Source organism: Cucurbita pepo, chromosome 20, assembly GCF_057944985.1.
Source record: "Cucurbita pepo subsp. pepo isolate OVF chromosome 20, ASM5794498v1, whole genome shotgun sequence".
Lineage (NCBI taxonomy): Eukaryota > Viridiplantae > Streptophyta > Magnoliopsida > Cucurbitales > Cucurbitaceae > Cucurbita > Cucurbita pepo.
In genome coordinates, this window is record NC_141817.1 from 1,676,219 (window position 1) to 1,698,040 (window position 21,822).

At 37.7% G+C, this 21,822-nt stretch overlaps 5 protein-coding genes and 1 non-coding gene across 8 annotated transcripts; 3 read left to right on the forward strand and 3 right to left on the reverse strand.

The window, feature by feature from the left end:
* The first annotated feature begins 66 nt into the window (after positions 1–66).
* Positions 67–3,206, forward strand: LOC111783240 (F-box/LRR-repeat protein At5g63520). Its single transcript, XM_023664150.2, has 9 exons — positions 67–342; positions 421–528; positions 607–699; positions 764–907; positions 970–1,071; positions 1,890–1,929; positions 2,005–2,330; positions 2,392–2,510; positions 2,611–3,206. Exons 1-9 carry the CDS (start codon positions 187–189, stop codon positions 3,065–3,067), a joined length of 1,545 nt encoding a protein of 514 aa, XP_023519918.1. The 5' UTR covers positions 67–186; the 3' UTR covers positions 3,068–3,206.
* A 679-nt stretch (positions 3,207–3,885) lies between these two features.
* On the reverse strand, positions 3,886–6,856 carry LOC111783297 (MADS-box transcription factor 6). The gene is made up of 9 exons (XM_023664218.2): positions 6,561–6,856; positions 6,273–6,348; positions 6,045–6,106; positions 5,883–5,982; positions 5,015–5,056; positions 4,869–4,910; positions 4,702–4,765; positions 4,266–4,275; positions 3,886–4,039 (listed from the first exon to the last, which is right to left on the reverse strand). Exons 1-9 carry the CDS (start codon positions 6,740–6,742, stop codon positions 4,009–4,011), a joined length of 609 nt encoding a protein of 202 aa, XP_023519986.2. The 5' UTR covers positions 6,743–6,856; the 3' UTR covers positions 3,886–4,008.
* Positions 6,857–11,313: 4,457 nt separating this feature from the next.
* Positions 11,314–11,913, reverse strand: LOC147786365 (uncharacterized). Its single transcript, XM_087120805.1, has one exon. The coding sequence runs from the start codon at positions 11,754–11,756 to the stop codon at positions 11,547–11,549; it is 210 nt and encodes a 69-aa protein (XP_086976931.1). The 5' UTR covers positions 11,757–11,913; the 3' UTR covers positions 11,314–11,546.
* Positions 11,914–14,129: 2,216 nt separating this feature from the next.
* On the reverse strand, positions 14,130–14,211 carry TRNAS-UGA (transfer RNA serine (anticodon UGA)). The gene has a single exon. It is a non-coding gene; the product is annotated as a tRNA-Ser (tRNA).
* Positions 14,212–14,332: 121 nt separating this feature from the next.
* On the forward strand, positions 14,333–19,098 carry LOC111782914 (protein transport protein Sec61 subunit gamma). Of its 3 annotated transcripts, XM_087120606.1 has the most exons (5): positions 14,359–14,507; positions 14,841–14,888; positions 16,684–16,996; positions 17,102–17,222; positions 18,890–19,098. In XM_087120606.1, the coding sequence occupies exons 3-4, from the start codon at positions 16,903–16,905 to the stop codon at positions 17,215–17,217; spliced, it is 210 nt and encodes a 69-aa protein (XP_086976732.1). In that variant the 5' UTR covers positions 14,359–14,507; positions 14,841–14,888; positions 16,684–16,902; the 3' UTR covers positions 17,218–17,222; positions 18,890–19,098. The 3 variants fall into 3 exon arrangements, with proteins under 3 accessions (XP_086976730.1, XP_086976731.1, XP_086976732.1); XM_087120604.1 differs by lacking the exons at positions 16,684–16,996; positions 17,102–17,222; positions 18,890–19,098 and adding an exon at positions 15,857–16,077 and having other exon boundaries at positions 14,333–14,507; XM_087120605.1 differs by lacking the exons at positions 16,684–16,996; positions 17,102–17,222 and having other exon boundaries at positions 14,348–14,507.
* Positions 19,099–20,467: 1,369 nt separating this feature from the next.
* Positions 20,468–21,421, forward strand: LOC147786366 (glucuronoxylan 4-O-methyltransferase-like protein (DUF579)). The gene has a single exon (XM_087120736.1). The coding sequence runs from the start codon at positions 20,468–20,470 to the stop codon at positions 21,419–21,421; it is 954 nt and encodes a 317-aa protein (XP_086976862.1).
* The last annotated feature ends 401 nt before the right edge of the window (positions 21,422–21,822 follow it).

Genomic DNA, 21,822 nt, shown 5'->3' on the forward strand with positions numbered 1-21,822 from the left:
ATTCAAACAGAATCCTAAGGATACTCGAACACCAAATCCGCAGTTAAGGATACTCTGCCTACGCGATTAAAATCCCCTGTTTTAAGCTACACCTTACAAAACCTACGCTGACGTGAGAATCTGTATATAATTAAATCAAATGGAACTCTAACTGTGACGGCCGCCGGACCACCCGGACTTTCTCCGATGAACGACGACATTCTTCACAACATCTTCCGCCGGCTTCCGGCTCGATCCTTCGCAGCGGCGGCCTGCGTTTCCAAGACATGGAACTCTACGTGCAATCGGATCCTCCGTCGCCCGAAATTCGCCTCCGCCGTGTCCTTGAACCCCTCTCTTCACGTTTGTTTCGTTACTTTTGGAATTCCTCCGTCGATTTGGTGGTTCCGATTAAGGGATTGATGGATTTCTGTGTTGCAGGTGGCGGTGGAGGAGGTTGTTCATAAGGTTCTGTCGGAGCCGATTCGGCCGCAGTTTGCCATTGCTTGTGTCGGCGTGGAATTCAGCTTGGAAGTGGTTCACCATCTTGTATTTATCTCCTACCCTTTTAATTTCTTCGTAAAATTCGTTCATTTCAGGGTGTAATTAATCATGGGTCGGACTCAGATTACAGAGGCGCTGGGCTCAAGAACTCCGGTGATCACAAATGCAGCCAGAGGCATCATCGGCGTAGACGCGTTAACCGATGAAGTCAAGGAGGTTTGTTCATAGCATTTTGAAAGAGTTTTGGATTAATTTGAATAATTTAAGGAAAAAATTACAGGTGAAATGGGAATTGTCGGGTGATTATGATGTTGAAACTCAAGATTACAACTCGATCTTCAATCGAAACAGAGGAATCGTTTTGGCCGTTGGATTTCTGCCCGGATTTAAAGTTGATGCAATCTCACTCCTCCGTTCAATTAAGGTCAGTGGATGCGATGTTGAAGGCTAATTCAGTGTGTAAATACTAAAAATCCAAAGTTTCAGGTGTCTGAAGTAGCTGTGGCGGATAAGTTCGTGATGGATATAAGGGACTATACAGCCTCTGTTTCTGACTTCACCTCTCCTTCCTGCATTATACTGTTTGGAGTAAGTTCCCACCATTCATAGCTCGGTAATGTCCTACTTGAACTCTTCCGACCCCCTCTCAAGGTTTTAAAATGTGTTTGGGCGAGGTTTTTACACCCTTACGAAACATTCTCCACTCTAACTAATGTGAATCTTACGATCCTCCCCTTTTGGGCCTAGTGTTCTTGATGGCAAACTACCAAGTATCTGACTTTGATACCATTTGCAACGGCCCAAGTCTACCGTGAGTAGATATCGTCCTTTTTGAATTTTCCCTTCTCCTCAAGGTTTTTAAAACGAGTTACATAACGGTTTTTTATAACGAGCTACGTAAAGGTTTTCATACCATTATAGAGAATGTTTCGTTTCCCTCGTCAACTAATGTGAATTTCACAATCCACCCCTGAGGGTCGTGTTCTTGCTGGTTGTTTCTCTTTTCAACCAATGTGAATCTCGTAATCCACCATGTTAGGGGCCAGTGTCCTTGTTGACACAGTATCCAATATATGTCTTTGATACCATTTGTAATCGTCAAAGTCCATCGCTAGTAGATATAATCTTGTTTGAGCTTTTCGTTTCGGGTTTTCTCTTCAAGATTTTTAAAACGTCTCTACTAGGGTTTTCCCCTCAAGATTTTTCGTTTCGGGTTTTCGGGTTTTCCACCCATTGGAAAGAATGTTTCGTTTCCTCCTCGACCAATGTGAGATTTCACAATCCACCGCTTTTGGAACTAGCATCCTAATCTGGCACGTCGACAGCTAGTCTCACCCTAACCAACACTATAAGATCGTTAACTTCTTCAAAGCCCTTACATGGTTGGGCTGCTCATTATGCTGCAGGATCAACACGAGGACATGAAACCCATCATCGCAAAGCTAGGTAAGTTGACCACCGATCAATTCGCCGTTTACCCATTACTCAAAACGCCCTAATCGGTATATCAACATATTCCAGATTCAGCTATGGCCGAAGAAACAGTGATTGTGGGCGACGCCTGTGGCTGCTTCTTGAGCAAAAGTAGAAGAACAACCAACGAAATTAACGGGTTTTCACTTGGTGCTGTAGCTCTAGTAATTGCAAGGGACAAGAACAGCCCAGAAGCTGTCGGAGAAACCATTTTCCATTTCACATCATCCACTGGAACAATCCCTTTTGGCCCTGAATTGAAAGCCGTTTCCACCAGCATCAGAGGCTCCAAATTCACGTGGCTCTCTGCTTTCATGGAAGGAGACGACGAAATCCTTCATGGACAGAGCATTCTAAAGGATCTTCAAGAAGAGGTCCGACAGCGATTTCTCTTGTTTCTGTCACTTTCATAATCTCTAACTTAGCAATTTGCAGATCGAATACGACGATTTGGAAACCGATATGTTTATCGGAGTAACGCAAAATCGAAAACAGAGCATCGGTTCACAAAGCTTGGGGCCCTCAAAATCCTTGGCTATGTATAAAGTTTTAGGGTACCCTTTTCTCCTCTTTAATCCTATACCACGAAAATGATTACATAAACACATAAACACTTGAAATTTTTGGTGAATGATCGGCGGCGATTACGAACAGGGGAGACCAGCAGTATTTTGTGGTGGACGGCGTCGGAATCCGGCCAGGAGATTCCTTCTTATTCTACCATTCAGATTCAGAAACTGCGTCCTCTTCTTCCAGCATTGCATTTGAGGATCTTGCAACTCTAAACCCACCGCCCAAAACCAACGCCGCCGCAAGCTCTGTGTTTGCCGCCGGAAAAAGTGAAGTTTTTGGAGGCCTTATATTCTCCTGCCATTCTCGAGGACAGGCGTATTTTGGACGTCCCAATGTTAATTCGTCGCCGTTTAGTTTGAATTTCCCCGGTGTCCCGTTTGCCGGGATGTTTTGTGCCGGGGAAATTGGTCGGGCCGTTTCGAGGTCGATTCGGGACGAGGAAGAGGTAGACGAGGATGATTCTGTTCGCCGTTGTCTGCATGTTTATAGCACTGTTTATTTGGTTATGTCTCATATTAATGGCGGCGGAGAACGGTAGAAGATGAAGATGGTGATGAATATTATGTGATTTGTGTTTAATAATTTGTAAAAATTGGAATAAACAGTTTAGATGTGTTATATGTATTTAAACTATTAAATATACAAATATATTATGATCGAGACATTCCAACATCTAACCATAGATAACGCGTTTTAGACAAGTATGACTGTGACACTTGTCACACCAGCTCTAATACTTAAATCAAACCATAAAATTATAACGGTTGAATTAGATTTTTTATTTTTTTCTTCTCAAGCTTGGAATGAAGAAAGAAAACGAACAAATCAGGGGCACCTTGAGTCGAGGGTCTACTAGACACAAGCCCTATTAGGAAGCGAACAATTGGGTCATCCTCCTCAAAGCTCGATGATATCACGAGTTGAGTTTCAAAGCTCACATTCTTGCCCATTTTAATTCTGGTTAGCATCTAGCTCATTCTACCTCTATTACGTTGCTTCTCTTTTTGTATTGATTCATAAACATTCATAACCATAGGTATAAAACAAACTTAAACCAAACACTACTCCGGGTTTATTTTGTTGGACGATGAAAGTCTCACATCAGCTAATTTAGGGAATAATCATGGGTTTATAAACAAAAAATACTCTCTTCATTGGTACGAGACTTTTTGAAGAAACACAAAACAAAGGCATGAGAAGAGCTTAGACTCAAAGTCGACAATATCATATCATTGTGGAGAGTCGTGTTCATCTAACATATTCAACTTAACGGCTAGTTTTAAATAAATTAGAGTTATTTCTTTTATATATATATATAAACTTTTTTTTGTTCAAGATTTTAAAGTTGATATAAAATTGGAAGAAGCAAACTTAATTTCTTTACTTTATGACGTCACAAATAGCATTGGATTTGGCAGAAAATCAATAGAAAATTACATAAGTTTCTGGAAACACAAAGCAGGTTGAAGACCATATTGCTTAATTTTGTAACCCATCCACCTGAAATGCCCTGCATGTAAAATTCCCATATTAATTTATAAGCTATGATTATAATATTCTCCTCCTTAATCTTTTATTAAATAATTACATTAATTTTATAACCTATGTTTCATTCCATTTTAATCCATATTCTTTCAAATATATAAATTAAGTTAATAATTTAAGAAAATAGCGAAATTAAAAGAAATTAATACAGTAAAAATAAAATCAAGATTATTAAAAGATTATGCACATACATATCGAGTGCAGAGTGTTGGATGATGGAAGTCCCACATCGACTAATTTAGGGAATGATCATGGGTTTATAAGTGAGGAATACTAACTCCATTGGTATGAGGCCTTTTGGGGAAACCCAAAGCAAAGCCATGAGAGCTTATGCTCAAAGTGGACAATATCATACCATTGTGGAGAGTCGTGTTCGTCTAACATGGTATCAGAGCCATGCCCTAAACTTAGTCATGCCAATAGATTGATAAATCCTCAAATCCTCAAATATCGAACAAAGAACTCCTAAAGAAAAGGAGCCAAGCCCCTCCTCGAAGGCAGTCAAAAATGACTAAGACTCCAAAGGAGTCGAGCCTCGATTAAGGGGAGGCGCACTTTGTTCCCATGAGAGCTTATGCTCAAAGTGGACAATATCATACCATTGTGGAGAGTCGTGTTCGTCTAACACAGAGAAGGCATTAGCATCTGAGATTCTTGAGGTTGTGACAGCCACATCCTTGAGCTGATTCAGCTGACATTAACAACAACAAACAGACATTAATTCAATCGACAAGAACACAGAATCTGGGAACTGTGTCTTTTTTTTTTTTTTTTTTTTTTTTTTTTGTTCTTACTCTTTTCTGAAGACGGCTATGCTCCTCTTGCAGGCCTTTGTACTGCAATTGTATTTAAATTTAAACCAAAACCCAGCAGTTAATTCTCGTATTATACGTTGGTTTGAAATGGGTTGGAAGTTTAAGGTTTAGAAATGGTTGTTTACCTTCCTTTTCAACTGGTTTATATGCTCTGATGTGATGCGTCTCTGTCGTTCATGCCCAAAATGAATAAACAAAACAATACATAAATAGTCATGGCCAAAGTATAGCTTACCAAAAACCTAAATTCTCTAACCCTAGTCTTTTTTAAAACATCATGTTTTTGGTTCGGCTAAGTTGATAATTAACAACGACTCGATTTTGAAGGGAAAAATATAACATCCCGAACCCATCGTTAGTAGTTATTGTCCTTTTTTTTTTGCTTCCCCTTTCAGCTTCTCCTTGGAATTTTTAAAGCTGGAGAGAGATTTCCACACCCTTATAAGGAATGCTTCGTTTCCCTCTCTAATCGATCGATGTGGGATCTCACAATACACCTGTCTTGAGAGTCCAGCGTCCTCGCGGACACATCATTGGGTGTCTGGCTTTGATATCATCTTTAACATATCAAACTCATTCCTAGTAGATATTGTCTCTTTGGGCTTTACTTTTGAGGCTTGTTTTTATTACGTATTTGGCAGGGATAGATTTCAACACTCTCATAAGGAATGCTTCGTTCCCCTCTCCAACCGAGTAGATTCTCACAAAAAAAAGAAGAAAAACAAAAAACGAACCCACTTCGTGAACATGAATTTATATATAGTTCGTATGAGAAGTGTTGGATGATGAAAGTCTCACATCAATGATCATGTGTTTATAATCAAAGATTACTCTCTCCATTGGTACGAGGCTTTTTGGGGAAGCCCAAAGCATAGCCACAAGAGCTTATGCTCAAAGTGTACGATATCCATACCATTGTGGAGAGTCGTGTTTATTTCAAGATATGAGTAGAGTTACACTCAAAGTCGAGTTCAAATTGCGAAAGGGCTTTACCTTCTTAGAGCGAACACGTTCAATTCCGACGCTCATTTGTCTTTCCAACTGTTTTAACTCCTTCAAGCTCAACAATCCAAGATCCTCACCAGCAAAGTTCCTAACATAGTAAAATTCAATTAACTTCAACATTAAATCATCAAAAACCACACTTAAACATACCTTAATCTTGCATCCAAGCTGATTATCGATCGTTTCATATCCTCCATCTCACTCTTCCAAACCTACAAATCAAAATCATACCAACACCCACAAATTCTCAATCATATATATATATATATATACACAAAGCCCTAATCTTCAAACATTGAAACACCCAAATCAAAAAAGGATCAAATAAAAACAGAGAATCCAATTTCACAACACCCCATTAATTCAACAACTAAATACCAGAGCTCGTGAATGTGGATGGTTCGATTGCGGTAGCCCCACGTCGCTCCTATACCTGGCTAGGGTTCCATCCATGCTGCACCCAATCAAACCAAACCCAACAATTTCATCATGAACAAGCTTTAAAAACACGACCCATCAAGCAAATAACCAAAACCCATAATCACCGAGCTCAAAGCTCGAACCTTTCCTCAACTTTACACCACTAAATCCTTCCATCTCAAAAACCCAGAAATTTAATCGTTTAAATCTAAAGAAAAACATCAAGGAAAAGGAAGTAGTACGAACTCGTGGCTGGAAAACTGGTAGGCCTTGCCGGACGGCGAGAAGATGAGGAGGGCAACCTCGGCGTCGCACAGGACAGACAGCTCGTAAGCTTTCTTCAAAAGCCCATTCCGACGCTTCGAGAACGTAACTTGCCGACTTGTCGGATTTTCGATTCGTTTCAGCTGAACTTTGCCTCGTCCCATGTTTTTGTTTTTAAAAAAAAAAAATGTTTTTTTTTTTTTTTTTTTCTTTTTCTTGGGTCAGTGATGATTCTGCGTTGGTGCAAAAAAATGTGAGGTTCATGCACCGGAGAGAAGCAAGGACTTATAAGGTTACATCATGTTTTATATATACGAAAATAAATAATAATAATAATAAATAAATAAATAAATAAAGGGAAATACATATATATATTAGATTTGGCGGCGTTTAACATAAAGTAATAATATAATAATAGAAATTTAAAAAGAGAGAGAAAAAAGTAGAAGGAAAATAGACGGCGTCAAGAAAACAGGTAAAATTGGATGATTCGAAGTGAAGGAGAAAGCGACGGAACGTCACAGAGACGTGGGCCGCTGTGTCGATGCGGTGTGATGCGATGCCATTTTCCAACTAAATTTAGCTTTTCTAATGATTCTCCCCTTTTCCCTATTCATTTCATTTCATTTCCTTTTTTTTTTTCTCTCTCTTAATTATAAATTTTATTTACTAGACTAAATTATTAAATGTCGAAATTAACACGGTCACCGCGTAAAGCCACTGAGGAGATATGACGGTGATAAAGAGAAAAAGTACGAGAGTCTAACACTTTAGTGCTCGTTACTCACAAGGAGTAACTATGCAGCATGGTCGATAGTGATACGTGTTAACTTATAAGTACGAGGTGTGTTGGACGCTATTGTGTATGGTGATGTTGTGGAGTGTAACGACAAAATAGCTCTTACTGCCATGACGTCCTTCTCGTGTTGGCTGAGAAGAATTCAGCTTAAGTAGTGTGGGAGCCGCTACTAACAATGCTTGTGGGCGTGGAATGTGTTAATGAAGCAAAGGTACTGAGGTTAAAAAGTGAGTTCGAGGCTATTTTGCATGAAAATGGTGAGTTAACAAGATCATTAGTGATATCTGTGGTTAAAATTTCTTCGATTAAACAAAGTTGACACGAGAGAGTAACATGGAGACATTCTCACCAAGACTCTAGCAAAAGTCAAATTTGCAAACATACCGTAATTATTTGAAGGGAAGAATATCGAGTAAAGTCAAGACGGAAGAGAATGTGAGTCAAAAAGTTGACTTCTTAAATTGTTATTTTTGCTTAATCTATTTATTTATATATATTTCGATCGTCGATCATATCGCACGCTGTCATCACACTAGATCACATCTCCACTGTCGCTCTAGCTCTGTCCCGTTGCTAGCCACTTTCAGGTGTAAGCAGAGCACGTTCACTACTGCTCTACTCACCCACGCAGTTAATTACCCATGTCATGTTGTCACCGCTCCAACCGTGGTGACGACACTAAAGGATGGTGTTCATCTGATTTACATCCCCTTTTTCTCTCATGTGAATAAGACTACGCAACCACCCAAAAAAGGGACCTCCTCAAGGATGTCAACACACTGTCCAACACGATTCAAGACCTTTTGGGCAAGTTTTAAGGTTGTGACATGTCTTGATTTACTCTTTGATGACAATGATTGAAAATATCTCTTTAAGATTTCGATCGCTTACGATCGTATATGGGTAAGGTATAACTATATAGTAAGTTTTGGTTTTCATGTGAAGCGATGATCGAGTTGATCTTAACGTGTTTGAATGTAAGATTTGGTGTGAGTTGAATTCAACTTAGAGTCGTGATCTCTAAGGGATTGTCTTTGAGGTAAAGGGTCTTCTCGCTCGATCTAAATATTTTTTGTTTTTCTAAAGTGATTGGATATGTATGCATTTATGTAGCTAGTGATGAACATAATGTTGCGGTAAAAATTAAGCGCTATGTGCTCAAGTAGGTAGTCATCAAGGTTAGTGAGAGTCAGTCAGTCAGAATGTATTTCTCTCAAGCCGAGTCCCGTTCTTAATCAGGGTGTTAGTCTGGGTCTAAAGAGTCAGATGTTGCCAGCTATCTCCCTTTAGCCTTCGGGCATCAATGTCCGATCATTGGTGAAGAACATTATGAAACTGCCTGCGCAAAAAGTTAAACAAACAAACCTTACAACGTTACAAAGAACTCCCGGACATTAAAGCTATCCTATCCTTGAATCCCAAGTAGGCTTACAAAGTTGATAATGTTCAAGTGCTTGTAAACTAAGACTCAACTCCGGATTCATGAGAGAGAGTTAGTTTACGAACCTCACTCCGGAACTATTTGAGGTGATTTAAGTCTTAATATCTCAAGACTACCACTAACAGATATTGTCTACTTTATCCCGTTATGTATCGCCGTCAGCTTCATGATTTAAAAATGCGTTTGTTAGAGAGAGGTTTCTACACCTCTCCTCTCCAACTGATGTAGGATCTCACAATACACCTCCCTCGGGGGTCCATCATCCTGGTTGGCTCTACTACCATTTGTAGTAAGCCAAATTCACTACTAACAAATATTGTCTGTTTTAGCTCGATATTTATTATCGTCAACCTCACAATTTTAAAACGCGTCTGTAATGGAGAAGTTTCTACACCCTTATAAGAAATGTTTCGTTCTATTCTCCAATCGACATGAGATCTCACATCCTTTGGAGGGATTTAGTTTAAAAATACTTGTTTTAGTAAAAAAAAATTCAGATAATGTTTCTGACCATTACCGATGGTCCATTATTTTGAGGAATGGTCATCAACGTATGATCGGTTAGTACCTCCATGAGTTGGTTAGGGTCGAGCTACATGATCCTCATTCAAAATAGGTCCTGAGAGAGTGACTGCCATTTTTAACTCAAATTGATTTCTTGATATTACCTTTATTTACCGATGTTTTTATTTATTTATTTATTTATTTATTTATTTATTTATTTATTTATTTATTTATTTATTTATTTTTATTTTTATTTATTTATATAAATCAAGTAAATGCAAGGCTATGATGTGAGAGTGATGGAGAAAGCTAACTAACGGGTCTAAATCAATATTAAAATTCCTAAATTAACCAATAATCTTACCTTTTTACTTTATTTAATGCTTTAATTTCTATAGTTTAAAAATTGTGGTACCTAACTCACATGAAAATGAAATATCATTGAAATTAAATGTGGATTTTATTATGTAATAATTTAGCACTTGATATTTTAAATATATTTATGCTCTCAATAATTTATTTTGATAAGACTAAAATATTTATTTATTTATTTTCAAACCACTAATATTTACAATTTAATTTCAATAATTGAAAAAATAATTTTAAATAAAGATAAGATAAAAATATGTATATATATTTATATGGAAGTGTATTTTTTTTTTAATTAATGGTTCAACCAAAATTAATTTTAGAAAAAATTTATTCAAACTCAACTCAATAATAATAGGTTCATAACCAATCAAAATCTAAGAATTAAGTTAAATTGATCGAGAATATATAATAAAACTATAGGATAAGAATATTATTTGATTTGATATTATATTGTAAACTCAATCCAAATTTAAGTTCACAGTTATTTTTTAAAAAATATCTAATTTTATGAATCAATTTTTACTATTTATTAATGATTTATTACTATTTTTACTTAATTACGTTTAAAAATAAACTCAAATTTACCTAAATAAGTGTATTTATCTCCAAAAATCTCATAATTTTTAAATAAGGAAAGAAAAACAATGGAAGGCAATTCTCTCATATTTTTCTAATTTTAATTAATTATTCCATTTTAAAAAATGAATACACGTGAAAATTATGCATTAATAATTAAATTTTTAAAAAAAATTAAGATTTTTAAATCATTATTGTGAAAATATGACTAAAATTAGAAAGAAAAAAAAAATGTGGCTCGTATAATTGGTCAGAATATTAAAGAAAAAAGAAAAAGAAAAAGAAAAAGAAAACCCATTTTGGTCTTTACGCCGTTAAACACGACAGGGTCAAACATACGTGGTACAAATGCTAAGTTGTCATTGCCTAGAAACTTGACACGTATGCACTTAATCATGTCAGAATATTACAGAACTGCACGAGAGACTGACACGTCATTACCCGACGATGGGACCACTAACCCCATCATCGGATTAGACCGCGTTTGGCTGCAAATTCAAAAAGGTCTTTTCAGTCCACTAGACCAACTTTTTTCCCCAAAAGAAACCCCCAACGTTACGAGCCGTGATTGGGCGAAGGGCTCAATTTTTAAATATTAAAATATTAGCCCCTCTACACGTGTCCTCATATCCTTCATTTGAAGCAGCCATGGACATTTCTGTCCCCTATAAAACCCCCCAACAACATTACCTTATTCCACCGTTACATAAAATCTCATTATTCCATGCTTACAATTTTCAATCACATTTATTATTTTCCCAATTTCTTTTTAATTTTAAAATTTTTCTAAAATTCAATTAGGTCAGACTGGTTGGTGGAATATTACGTTCACTAATCTTATTATATGGTACCCTGTCATTCATCAACTAGAATCATAATAAAATTTTCAATACGTTATCTTATCTTTGCATGTATTTAAGCGTAATTAAAAAGATATTAAATAGTAATATTCTTATGATGTTCGTGGTCGACGATCAAAATGGATATTGGGTATTTTTTTTTATTACAATTAATCTTAAATTAAAACATCGGATCCCATGATAAATAAGAAGGTGCGTCATTACAATTATTTGATCGAAATCACAATCGAATCTTATCCCGAGGCATCAAATCATTTGAAAATGAAATGATTTAATAGAAATGAGATAAATTATTGATTAAATTCTAGATAATTAATCGTAATTTATTATTATTCGGTTTATTTCCAATCAACAAGATTTGAAAAAAAAAAAATTGGATGGAAAAAGAATGGAAGGGACAGAAGAGTAATTTCAGGTCATCCGGTGAAGATATGGATGTCGACGGCTAAAATGAGAATGGTGAAGATGCCGAAGAAGAGGATGGTATGGACGATAATGGCCTTGCCGTTAGTGGTGAAGCTTCCGAATTCGACCATGCGAGCATTTCCCGGCAGCTGGAAGAGCAGCCCCGGGGAGAGGAGGATGAAGAGAAGTAACCCGAACAGAACCGGCGCCCAGTCCAACATTGAGTCTCCGGCACCAGTTGGAGAAGGAGGTGGCGGTGGTGGCGGTAGTGGTGGTGGTTCAGTTGTGGTAGTTTGGGGTTCTATTTATAGAGGTCCTGTTGGGATTTGGGTTGGGTTTAATTTGCACCGTCGTGGCTCTGTTAAATGGACTAATTTTGGGTGTGATTTTTGGCATTAGTGTTTGGGGATTCTGACGGAAGTGATGCTTCTGAAAAGAAAAGAAACAAATATGGTTTTGTTTCTCTTTATTCATTTCTTGTGTGAGTGCAATTACTTTTGCCTTTGTGTTTGAGAGCCCTTCTTCGTTGGGTTTAGCATCATTCTCTTTTCCCTTTCTTACAAAAGTCATTCTAGATGACATGAATTGTTATAAATGGGGTTAAACCCGTACTTCTTTTAGTAGAATGTGGTTTGTCTTCGAACCAAGGTGGAAGCTGGTGACACTCGAGTAAAAGAAGGGTACAGAATTGAAGTGAAACGACGTCTGAATGAGAGATCCTAATGATAGGATAGCTAAAAGAAAGTTGAAAGAATTGAAAATTGCTACCTATATTAACAACGTGCATCTTTCAATCATGCCAACTACACGATAAAGCGTGCTTTGTTTGGAACAATTTTATGTTAGATGGTCTCTTGAAATTTTTTTTAAAGATACATAATGTAAGGACCCAGATCCACCGTTAGTAGATATTGTCCTCTTTGGGCGGCTTTTTTTAAGATACATAATGTAAGGACCCAGATCCACCGTTAGTAGATATTGTCCTTTTTGGGCGGCTTTCCCTTTCGGGCTTCCCCTCAAGGCTTTAAAACGCGCTTACTAGGAGAGGGTTTCCATAACTTTATAAATGGTGGTTTGTTCTCCTCCCAACCAATGTGAGACATCACAATCCACCCCATTTCAAGGCCCAGCGTCGATGTGGGACTGCCCTCAAATCTACCCCCTTTGAGGCCCAGCGTCCTTACTGGCACACCGCTTCGTGTCTATCCCCTTCGGGGAATAGCGAGAAGGCTGGCACATTGTCCAGTGTCTGGCTCTTATACCATTTGTAACGGCCCAGATCCACCACTAGCAAATATTGTCCTCTTTCGGCTTTCCCTTTCAGGCTTCCCCTCAAGGCTTTAAAACGCGTTTACTAGGGGAAGGTTTCCACACCCTTACAAATGGTGGTTTGTTCTCCTCTCCAACCAACATGGGACATCACAATCCCCCCGCTTTTGAGGTCCAGCGTCCTTACTGGCACACCGCCTCGTGTCTACCCCCCCTTCGGGGAACAGCGAGAAGGCTAACACATCGTCCTGTGTCTGGCTCTTATACCATTTGTAACGGCCCAGATCCACCGCAAACAGATATTGTCCTCTTTGGGCTTTCCCTTTCAAGCTTCCCCTCAAGGCTTTAAAACGTATCTACTAAGGGAAGGTTTCCACACCCTTGTAAATGGTGGTTTGTTCTCCTCTCAAACCAATATGGGACATCACACATAAAATGATAACAAAGCATCTTAAGACTCATGATGGTATGTAGATCAGCCTTCACTCTTAAAAAATAAATATTATATAATTTGATCATGTTGTATGGAGATGCCGAGAATGTTGGGTTAAAGGTCTAATCGACAAAATAATAATAAAAAATAAATAATTGTAGGTAATTGACGAACCATATAGAAAATATTATGAGAATTTCATAAATAAAGTATTTAATATTTATGTCCATTTTCACACATTTTTATTACAAATCAGAAAGCCCCTAAAAACGTGACCGACAAAAATATTAAAATATCGTAATATATATAATAAAAATTAGATTGGGGGTAGGAAATGAGATATAATTATTTGGGAGAATAAGAAAAAGGGAGTGGGGGATCTTATATAGCCCAACAAGAAAAGATGGGACATGACCGAGACAAGAGCGTATGTGTCGGGTGGCCAACAAATTTGCTCCACAGCTCCAACGCAGGCACCACTTCACCTGCCCCTGTCGTCCACAAACCCCGCCGGCCCACCGCCCCAAGAAGAAGAGTATTGGTAGTGGCAAGGAGGAGGGACACCAGACCCGCCGCCGGAGGTCGGAGGAAAGGGAAACGGACATTGCCGGAGAAGAGAGGAGACAGATACTATATATATATATATATATATGTATTATTTGTAATAATTAAATTCAATAAAGAAAAAAAATACAAAAAATATAATAAAACCGTCGACAGCAGGGTTCGAACCTGCGCGGGCGAATTATTTGTAATATTTAAATTCAATAAAGAAAAAAAAAACAAAAAATATAATGAAACCGTTGACAGCAGGGTTCGAACCTGTGCGGGCGAATTATTTGTAATATTTAAATTCAATAAAGAAAAAAAAAAACAAAAAATATAATGAAACCGTCGACAGCAGGGTTCGAACCTGCGCGGGCGAAGCCCAACAGATTTCAAGTCTGTCTCCTTAACCACTCGGACATATCGACTTTTCGGTGATAGCAAATTTAAATTTTCTATTTTGGGCGAAGCCCTGAGACCCTCCGGGCGAAGAGGCGAAGACGCTCGACAAAGGAGAGGGTCGAAGACATAGTTAGAGTATCTCGATCGGGGACAGAACTATATATGAGTTCACTATTTATTTCTCCTCCACTGGTTTCGCCATGGAAGTTGTTGCTGAAGAAGAAGAACCAGTACCGCTCGCTCTGTCCTCACTTGAACCTCTCTCCCTTCCATGGCCGCGCTTCAAGATTCAAATCACAAACCCTTGATTCCGTTAACAATGGTAATTTCTACTGTTTTCTGTTAAATTTTGGTACTAGTTCCTGTCTGCCCTAATTTTTCATTGCTTTCTGAACCGAATCATCGACAATGTAGCTTAATGCGTCTTGGAGTTCCCCCAATTTTTATTCACCTTGATGTTGCAGCAAAATTATGCCAATCCGTCGTGTGTTTCTACAAAACAAACCTAAATCATCATCTTTAGCATTCCTGAAAATTTCACTGAGAATCGAATCCAGATTTTAGTTCTCTGAAGCCCCGTGCATCATGATGTGCTTTAATGCTGTTCTACTGGTGTTGCTTTTCATGTTTTTGCTCTACTTCATTTGATTTGCAGAAGCTTCAAGGAGTGATCCTCGAAACACAAAGGAATGCAAAAATTCAGGTAATTGAACTGAACTTATCCATGGTAGATATAAACTTCGCATTTCAGATCAATTATACTGCTAAGATAGAGATGAGAACGGATTCTGTTTACCATATTCACCATTGGCTTATTCTTTTGAATTCATTACTAATTTTACAAAAGATTAAGAATCTTATAATCTAACAACTGCTGGGACTTTCAGTTTTGAGTTTAAGAGCTTCTTGAACTTGAAAGACTCTCATAAGTCCATAATCTATCCAATATAATGTTCAAAGACCTTGTTTCATTAAACATTTTTTAGCTTCACAGACCAATTAGAATAGAGCCTAGAGAGTTTAGGGACCCATATGGAACATAGGTCTCGTGTTAGAAGAGAGTAGACTTGTGACTTATAGAACAAGAAGCATTCATGATTATGACAGAACAATATTTAGAAACAGAGGTTGATGAGAATTTTGTGTTAGAAATGATACTCTTTCTAATGATATTATATTGTCTACCTTGAGCATTAGCTCTCATGAATAAAGACCTGATACCAATGGAGATGTATTCCTTATTTATAAATTCATGATCTTCCTTTCAGTTAGCCAACGTGGGACTCCCTCCCAACAATCCTCTCCTTAATCAAGGTTCTGACTCCTTTGAACAAAGTACAACCTTTGTTCGACACTTGAGTCACTTTTGACTAGACTTTCGAGGCTCACAATTTCTTTGTTCGACATTTGAGGATTCTATTGACCATGTTACGAATTATGGACCTTTCACAATGGTATGATATTGTCCACTTTGAGCATAAGCTCTCGTGACTTTACTTTTGGTTTCTCTAAATACTTATAAATCCATGATCAACCCCTTAATTAGATGATGTAGGACTCTTCTCCGAACAATCCTCAAAGCGGGAAGTGATTGAGATTTTGATAAAAGTAGATGTGGCTGCATATATAGAATCATGGCTACAAAAGTGACTTATGTGTATACCTTCACAGCTGCTTTAGGGGACTCCAAAGGACAGGAAGAACCAATGAGGAAGATCATAGACCAGTTGGATTGCCATGAATGACTAGTTCTAATCCTGTTTAGTTCAAGCAGCATAGCCTAACCATTGTCGGTGCAACCTAAACCACCTAAACATTAGTGTTCAAATTATCATCTCCGTGTTAACCTAAAAACGAAAGCTAAAGTTTTAATTGTTTTTTTTTTTTTCCAAGATTTGATATCTCCAAACTCTTAAAAGTTTCACTTTTTAACTCGAAATATTAAGTTTTTTCAAACTAACCCTTGAACATTAAAAATTATGTAAATGTCGAAGAAACTAAATTGTCTTTTTTTATTCGATAAAGATTTAATTGAAAAAATACTCAAACATGAAGGACCAAACCATAAATTCCGCTTCCTAAGAGAATCCAAGTAACTTGATTTTTTATGGCTTTGCTACTTATCATACTTTAGCTTCATGCAAACACCGTAAATAGAGATGTTCATGAGGTAGGGTATGCGCGGGGAAGTTTTTATTATTGTGTCCTTGTTTCTTATTTCATTTTTCATCCCTATGAAGTTATTTATTTATATAATCTTGGGAATATTTCTTTCAAATAAATTTTTATTAGATAATTTTTATTTTTAAATGTAAAATATTATAATAAATTCAATATTATTTCGTAAGAAAATAATATTTAATATAGTTTCTAAAAAATAAAATATAAATACTAGTGGGATAAAATCTCTCTTAATTCCATCCCCTATTTTCCGTACAATCTAAAATTCACTAAAAACCCTATTTTTCGTTTAAATTGAAATTTACCATTTTGGGCAGGTCAATTGGCATCTCTATAAATGATAATTCAAGGGTATTTCTGTGATTTCAAATATTTCGGCGGCCCATCAATTTTGACCCAATCTCCCTAGTCTTGCAGCGCTCAAAAGCATTTCTTTTCTTCCTTAATACCCCCACACGCCCCCCAACCCATTCAATTCTGAATCCAAATTTCGCGAAACATTTCTTTTGTCGACGTTCCCTTCGCATCTCGGAGAAATGGATGCCGTAGATTCTGTTGTCGATCCTCTCAGAGAGTTCGCCAAGGACAGCGTTCGTCTCGTTAAGAGGTGTCATAAACCCGATCGCAAGGGTATGTTTCTTTCTTTGACATTATATTGCATAGATCTGATTCAATCCAAGTCACAGATTCCGTTTTCCGTTTCAATTTGACTTATTCAACATTTTGGTGGTGCAGAATTCACCAAGGTTGCCGTTCGTACCGCTATCGGCTTCGTTGTGATGGGATTTGTAGGGTTCTTTGTCAAGCTAATCTTCATTCCGATCAACAATATCATCGTCGGATCTGGTTAGATTAGGTATGCATCCAATCTAATAGATCTTCTATTTTTTCTCTTCGATCTGGCTTGTTTGTGTTCTGCATCGTGCTCATCTTATTGAAGATTTTTGCAATTACGGAACGGATCGATAATTCCTTAAATTTTCGTTCGATGCACGTCCATGCAATGCCTACCGAATTGCATGACATTGTATATTCAGGCACGATCGATCCAAACGATTGAAGATCGTACGACTAGCATCCGTGCTTTTTATAACCGCTCCTCATATTCAAGACGTTCTTGCTGTGGATTTGTGTTTATTTTCTTCCAATATGTCTTCGTTTATGGTTGAGAAGGAGAATCGTTAGGAAACATTATTGAAGCAGCTCTCTGTTAGTTAGTTCCTACGCTGCTATCCTTGTAGGTGTGAACTTTTCTGAGTGCCAATCTTCAGATGTGTGGTTTTAATATCTAGTCTAGTTTGTAGTTCACTTCTCTTCTCTGAGTGCCAATCTTCAGATGTTGTGCTATCCTTGTAGGTGTGAACTTTTCTGAGTGCCAATCTTCAGATGTGTGGTTTTAATATCTAGTCTAGTTTGTAGTTCACTTCTCTTCTCTGAGTGCCAATCTTCAGATGTTGTGCTATCCTTGTAGGTGTGAACTTTTCGCTTCTTGTCTTCATCCTCTTTGAAACTTTAAGAACATCTTAATGGCAATATTGTTTGTCATGCTTCTCGGAGAAACTTCGGAAGGAATTATTTTACCGGACAGGAATGAGATATCTATATTATGAACCGGTTGTGGATTGTTAGCATTTCCTCCGCTCGCCTATATCTTAGTGTGCATGCGTTTCAAATCTTAGTCACCTGAAAAACAATTGTTGATTAAAGATGAGAGCAGGGCAGAGCCCAGAAGGAAGTAGATGCCCCACTTAGTTTATTGTAAACTGAAAAGGTATATATAAAGTACTTAAGTTCTGTAGTTTTCCTCTAATTTGAGTGATGGAAAGTGATGGAGGCTTGAAGTGTGAAGATATTAAAACAGAGGTGTAACTGTCAAAGGAATGTTCAGTTTGCTAACAAACATCGAAACCAAAAGGTTCGAAGTGAGAAACTTGGAAGCAGAGTGCAGGAATCGACCCCTGTATTTGGAATTTACAGGGACTGAAGGATGTAGTGGTAGTTATGTGTGAATAACATTCTACATATTCATGCTTGCAAACCAAATGCTCCTTCAGAGTATGTAGTTCTTTTTTTTGTTAAATCCAGTAGGTGAGAGTTCCTTGTGTTAAATTAAATCTATCTTTATGCTTTCCTTAAAATGTTTCTTTTCTAGTCCATAGTTTGCATCTTTAACGCATTATTTTGGGACCATCTGTTCCACTTAATGTGGCTGATTGATATTCCTCGCGTTAGATCTGCCTGTTTCCTTCCTTCAGATTCATGTATTTATGTTCATGAAAGTGGTTATTGGTTTTATTATAAAATAAATGTAATTTCAGTTCAGTGATTAGATCCATGGAAGTCAATTTAAGGTGTTTTTCTCGATGCTCGATAGGGTGAATGTGTACCCTGTGTTCAATACCCCAACACCCCCATCATTTATTTTCTATTCCAGCCACTGCACCCCCAATCGTGTTAAATACTTTCAAAGCCTACGACACCAGTTAATTAGACACTAATCCTGTTTTGCCAATGAATTTTCAGGTCATGATGAAGTTCGTAAATGATGGGGGCTGGTGTTTACAGTTAGTGCGGCCTGTGTTCACTGAGGAATACTTAACATTTAGCTATCCTTTAGAACTTTTAAATCGTAAATTGATTAAACCCCAGGATATATGGAAAATTTTCTTATCATATTAATGAACTCACTCTCTTTTTATATTTGAATGATATAACATGTTTTTATGGTTAAATATTCGTTCCGAAATTTATTATTCCAGAAGTGACCATATAGCCGCCGTTCTGGTGGGGGCAAGAATATTCATGTTTATCGCATACTGCAAAATGTGAATCTCCATTAGGAGGAAGGTCGATCGAAGAATTATGGAAATTCTTCAGGTTTATAAATTGTTTTGTTGGAAAGCTTTTCTTAAAATAGTATCAAGATGGAGAACTCTAGATGGACTTTACTTTTGATAGACATGGAAAATTAACTTGTTTTTGGATTGCTTGTTTTCAGAATACCCACTTTATTATGGTGTTTTTTTCCCCCTTGTTTTCTGTAGGATTATAAAATTTGTTATAACAATGTGCTCAAATAATTTTTACAAAGTGCTTAAAACTAAATAATGTATTTTGGGGTCAGCCTAATATCATGAACAATTCACGTAGTCCCGTTATGTTCGCAAGTAGTCCATAAGAACAAACCTAAACGTGTACTTTTCTGCCAACTACAGGTGGTAAAGACACTAATTAACACTTAGTTTATGAGAGTTGATCATTTGAAAACATCGTGGCTCAGTTGATCTTTTTCAAATGGGTAACAGTAGGGGAATAGTGACCGATGAACCATTCATTGGCTGATTATCAGCAAAATGAAGAACAGTTTCCAGTCTTCCACGGGTCTGATCTGAAGCCATCATTCTTTTGGTAGTCATTTTGAAGAATGAACGAAAGGGGTATTTCCACCTTTAAAAAGGAGGAGAGCACAGAGGAGAACGTCGAAGTTCGAGAAGGTCAAAATGGATGGAAATGACCCAGCAACCATTTGAAAGCCACCTTCAACTCTACTCATACCCACCAAACGGACCAAAAAGATGACAGATGTCTCAAAGTCTCCATCTGAAATCAATGATTGAAATGACCAACCTCCTTCAGATTTATGTCCTTTCAAGCCTCTACAGCAGCCACTTTTCATTCGTCCCTCAAATGTTCAATTCACCGCTAGTAGATATTGTCTTTCTTTGGATTTTTCATTTCGAGATTTCCTTCAATGCTTTTTAAAATATATTGTTAAGGAGAAGTTTCCACACCCTTATAAAAAATGTTTTGTTCTCCTCCTCAACTAATGTGAGATCATACAATCTATTCCTTTTAGGGCTTAGCGTTCTTGCTGGCACTCGTTCTCCTCTTCAATCGATGTGAGATCTCACAATCCACCCCTTCAAGACGGATAGATACAAAAGGGCAATGCTTTGAGAATAAGCAAAAGCATTTCTTATTCCACACTCAAGAGGTGATTAGGCATAACAACTTGCACCCAGCAACACCCCACCAGTGCCCCTCCAATAAGAATAAGATGGTGGCTCTGATGCGGTTGAAATCGAACAACAGTAAAAGAAAATGCCTCCAGAAGTGGCAGATTGGCCCTCACTCGTGCCATCAGAATCATTCTTTTCTCCCCCCTCTGTCTCACCACCCTCACAGCACCCATATCCATCAGTAAACTTCAAAATCAGTAGAGGAATCAAAGGCATGAGTTCTACAAGAAACAAAATCCTACCTGTTCTCGTGTTGATTCTGTCTAGTCTTTGCATTTTCAGACTTGTTAGGATTGCACTTACCACATCTTATACTTCTCCACTTCTAGCAATTGCATTGCCTCCAAAGCTTCAACGCCCAATATCAGGGTTCTCAAGAAATCACAGTAGAACCTCTGCAAATGAAGCTACCATTTCAGAGAAAGAATTCAAGCTTCTTTCAAATCTGATTGCCAAAAAAGTACCCTGCAATCTCCTTTTCTTTGGGATAGAATCACAGTACCTTAACCTCTCAGCAGTCAATCCTGGTGGAAAGAATGTTTTTCTGGAGGACGATCCCTACAAACTGAGCATATTCAAAGTCAATTCAAATCACACCCGGATGTACAAAGTTGATTACAAGCTTCATGCAGAAAAAGCTTACAAGTTGTTAAAACATGCCAGAGGAAACAAATCATGTGCACCAAACTCGGGCCTCAGGAATTCATCCAGATGCCAACTTGCATTGACAGATCTACCAAGAGAAGTTTATGAAGTAAAATGGGATGTGGTGGTCGTGGATGGACCGAGAGGAGATAGTCCTCTGGCACCAGGAAGAATGGCAACAATTTACAGTGCTGCTATCATAGCAAGAGAAGGGAACACCACTGATGTAGTTGTACACGATATAGATCGTATGATCGAAAAGTGGTATTCTTGGGAGTTCCTTTGTGATGAAAACTTGATTTCCTCTAAAGGGAAACTCTGGATTTTCAGGATTAGAAATGAGAAAAATTCTACCAGATTCTGCCCTGACAAAAGCATTTTGATCCAATAATGAGCTCACTTTTGTTCTGAGATGAAGGTACAGAGAACACGGAGATTTGAAGAACCAAATTCTAGTAATTAGCCGCTTGGCCAGCGACTGTCATAAGAACACACATTTTCTTTCATTTGTTTAGCATACTGATCATAAAAATAGTATTTATACAGCGTAGATCAAGCCCTGACCAAATACAAGCTGGTCAGGTGCTTTGCCCGACGAGCATTGCAGAAGAAAACCAAAAGGCTGTCATCAAGCTACATATTTACGAAATATAAACTTGTTTCAGATCACAACTTGGGTAGCAGAAGATAACTGGAGCGGGTGCAACAGAAATAGGGAATGAGAAACAAGGAGCAGGCATTCAACAGAGTGGTCGAGCACTGTTTAGCAAATAAACTCAATAGTGAATGCCC

Excerpts from the sequence above, each read along its gene's own strand:
- LOC111783240 (XM_023664150.2), top strand. The coding sequence starts at position 187 with ATGAACGACGACATTCTTCACAACATCTTCCGCCGGCTTCCGGCTCGA. Across the intron at positions 700-763 it reads TAACCGATGAAGTCAAGGAG|GTGAAATGGGAATTGTCGGG; the intron begins GTTTGTTCATAG and ends AAAAAATTACAG. Across the intron at positions 908-969 it reads CACTCCTCCGTTCAATTAAG|GTGTCTGAAGTAGCTGTGGC; the intron begins GTCAGTGGATGC and ends CCAAAGTTTCAG.
- LOC111783297 (XM_023664218.2), bottom strand. The coding sequence starts at position 6,742 with ATGGGACGAGGCAAAGTTCAGCTGAAACGAATCGAAAATCCGACAAGT. Across the intron at positions 6,107-6,272 it reads ATCCACATTCACGAGCTCTG|GTTTGGAAGAGTGAGATGGA; the intron begins GTATTTAGTTGT and ends TTTGATTTGTAG. Across the intron at positions 4,766-4,868 it reads ATAGCCGTCTTCAGAAAAGA|CTGAATCAGCTCAAGGATGT; the intron begins GTAAGAACAAAA and ends TGTTAATGTCAG.
- LOC147786365 (XM_087120805.1), bottom strand. The coding sequence starts at position 11,756 with ATGTTGGACTGGGCGCCGGTTCTGTTCGGGTTACTTCTCTTCATCCTC.
- LOC111782914 (XM_087120604.1), top strand. The coding sequence starts at position 14,348 with ATGAGTTCACTATTTATTTCTCCTCCACTGGTTTCGCCATGGAAGTTG. Across the intron at positions 14,508-14,840 it reads CCTTGATTCCGTTAACAATG|AAGCTTCAAGGAGTGATCCT; the intron begins GTAATTTCTACT and ends TTTGATTTGCAG. Across the intron at positions 14,889-15,856 it reads AAAGGAATGCAAAAATTCAG|CTGCTTTAGGGGACTCCAAA; the intron begins GTAATTGAACTG and ends ATACCTTCACAG.
- LOC147786366 (XM_087120736.1), top strand. The coding sequence starts at position 20,468 with ATGCCTCCAGAAGTGGCAGATTGGCCCTCACTCGTGCCATCAGAATCA.